Below are 2,699 nucleotides of genomic sequence, written 5' to 3'. Positions count from 1 at the left end.
TTCAGTATATACTCAGGTGAGTTCTCCAAAATAAAAACTGCCTTCGTGTTTGGTCAGGCCTTGAGTTCACACAAAATAATTACCAAATGTAGGGATATTCAATTGGGATATTTAAGCATAGAAGCGTCCGCCCTGGCCGCACTCTCTAATTTATTCCAATGTGCAGAGCAGCAATAGTCCTGCATGCGGAATTTGGCTGTCTGGGACGCAGCTTAATTTGGTTTGGAGCAGAATTGGCGGGTTTGTGTGTTGGTGGGGGGCGGGGGGGTCAGTGTTGTCTTAACGCCGAGTGGGAAATAGTGTCCCTCCAATGCTAAACAGCAAGTCGGTGAGGAGCTGTCCCAGGGAGTGCGCTGCGATTGGCTGGCTCCAGCAGCTTTCTGGGCTGTCAGTCACATGGATAGGTGTCTATTAACTGCTGAGCGAAGCGAACAAGTTTGGCAAAAGACTTGGGCAGTTTGCGTGTACACTGCGTCTTGAGCTTTGGTGGAGTCGCCTGGGGGAAGCTTCTCCCCCCTCTCTCTCTCTCTTTTTCTCCTGGCTGCTGTGTCTGCTACCAGAGGCTGAATGTATAGCATGATGGAAAGCGAGCTGAAGTCGGCTGTCTCCCAGTCCAACACGGGGACAGTCGGCGGCAGCGCTCCGGGGAGCAACGGCAAGAACGCCAACAACAATCCGGACCGGGTGAAGCGACCCATGAATGCCTTCATGGTGTGGTCCCGGGGCCAGCGGAGGAAGATGGCCCAGGAAAACCCCAAGATGCACAACTCGGAGATCAGCAAGAGGCTGGGAGCCGACTGGAAACTTCTGTCCGACTCTGAGAAGCGGCCCTTCATTGACGAGGCCAAGCGGCTGAGAGCTCTGCACATGAAGGAACACCCGGATTACAAATACCGACCCAGGAGGAAAACCAAAACCCTCATCAAGAAGGACAAGTACTCTCTGCCCGGCGGCTTGCTTTCCCCGGGGTCGGTGCCGGTCAACAGCGGCGTGGGAGTCAGCCAGAGAATGGAGAGTTACCCCCACATGAACGGCTGGGCCAACGGGACGTACCCGCTGATGCAGGACCAGTTGGCTTACTCCCAGCACGCAGGTATCAACAGCCCTCAGATCCAGCAGATGCACCGCTACGAGATGGCCAGCCTGCAGTACAGCCCCATGATGACTACCGCCCAGAGCTACATGAACGCCGCGTCCACCTACAGTATGTCCCCCGCCTATGGGCAGCAGAGCACGCCAGGCATGGCCCTGGGCTCCATGGTGAAGACAGAGCCCACCACCCCGCCTCCGCTAACACCCCACTCCCGGGGGGCCTGTCTGGGTGACCTGCGGGATATGATTAGCATGTATCTCCCCCCCGGAGGAGAAGGAGGGGACCCCTCCTCTCAGAGCAGCAGACTGCACAGTGTGCACCAGCACTATCAGGGCACAGCGATACCTGGCACAGGGGTGAGTGGAACCGTGCCTCTAACACACATCTAAACAAAAAAAAACACACACACAGATAAGAGCGAGAACTAATCCCCAATTTGGACAGACTCTTTTAGCGTTCGAGCAAAAACAAAACAAAAACAAAACACAATGATTTGAGGCATGGCTTCTGCATCAGATTGAGTTGCTTTGTGGTGTTGTGTGTGTGTGTAATCTGCAATGGAACTCTCCGCGGCATGTGAGTTTTTAAACAAACAAAAAAAAATTGGTTTCTAAAATGCTGAAGTTTCTTCTCTTTTCTCACCAGTTGGGACAATCAACGTTTCTACACGGACGAGACTCCTTTTAGATGCCAACTTTTATATTTTTTGTGACTTTTAATGCCTTCAGAGTTACCAGGAGCGGAAGTGCGAGGGGGAGAGCAAGTTTCTAAGATGTTTACCTAATTTCTTGTATCTGTAAATAACTGTTCAATGTGAGACTCTGCTTCTTTCAAAATCATGCGGACAGCGAATATACCTTGTAGGGTTTGTTTTTTAACCTGTTCCCCCCCCCCCCCCATCCTTGTTTTTTTTAGGTTTTAAATGAGGCTGCGGGTCGTAACGCAAAAGTTTTTAATTTATAGTATTTTGTGTTTTACACTCTGGCGCTTGTGAATATTTTAAACGATATCTAGACCCTTCCTTACACACTCACCCCCCCGTTTCTGGATTTGTGTTTTAATGGTGGTGTGGGGGGGAGGGAGTGTCCTACCATATCGATTGAGTAACTATATCAGACAAACAGATGTTCTAGTTTACTAATACGGTTTCTTAAATATTAAAACAAAATCTCCGGCTCCCTGTTCCTGAAAAAAGATGAATAAATGTTTTTTACAAAAAAAAACCACACACTCGACCCGGATCTCTTGCCTTGTTGGTGAGTTTATTTATTTTTTTAAAGAAAAGGGATTAACCATTGATGCCTTGATGTAGATGGTTGATTCTATTAACCATGTCTCCCTCTTGCTGTTTTAATTAGTGTATTAATTAGAATTGGATTCTTGTTTCTAGGCTGCTGGGACTCAAACTCTTCCTCCCCTCTGGGGAAATGTTACCTCCCCCCCCCCCCCCCCAACCAAGAGCATTAGTCGAATTTCCTCTCTGAGAATGAGGTGAAATTCTCAACCCTTCGGCACCCCCTCCTTCGCCCCTCTCCCGCTGATAAGTACGCGATAAGGAGCGGGAATCGCTTGCAAACTTAGCCCCCGTTTCGCACATACTCGAGTC

At 49.6% G+C, this 2,699-nt stretch overlaps 1 protein-coding gene across 1 annotated transcript; it reads left to right on the top strand.

The window, feature by feature from the left end:
- The first annotated feature begins 439 nt into the window (after positions 1 to 439).
- sox3 (SRY-box transcription factor 3) lies at positions 440 to 2,307 on the top strand. The gene is made up of 2 exons (XM_078210402.1): positions 440 to 1,449; positions 1,739 to 2,307. The coding sequence occupies exons 1-2, from the start codon at positions 568 to 570 to the stop codon at positions 1,778 to 1,780; spliced, it is 924 nt and encodes a 307-aa protein (XP_078066528.1). The 5' UTR covers positions 440 to 567; the 3' UTR covers positions 1,781 to 2,307.
- The last annotated feature ends 392 nt before the right edge of the window (positions 2,308 to 2,699 follow it).

Source organism: Mustelus asterias, chromosome 4, assembly GCF_964213995.1.
Source record: "Mustelus asterias chromosome 4, sMusAst1.hap1.1, whole genome shotgun sequence".
Taxonomy (NCBI): domain Eukaryota; kingdom Metazoa; phylum Chordata; class Chondrichthyes; order Carcharhiniformes; family Triakidae; genus Mustelus; species Mustelus asterias.
Note: the sequence above shows the minus strand (reverse complement) of the source record. Positions and strands in the feature narration are given on the sequence as shown.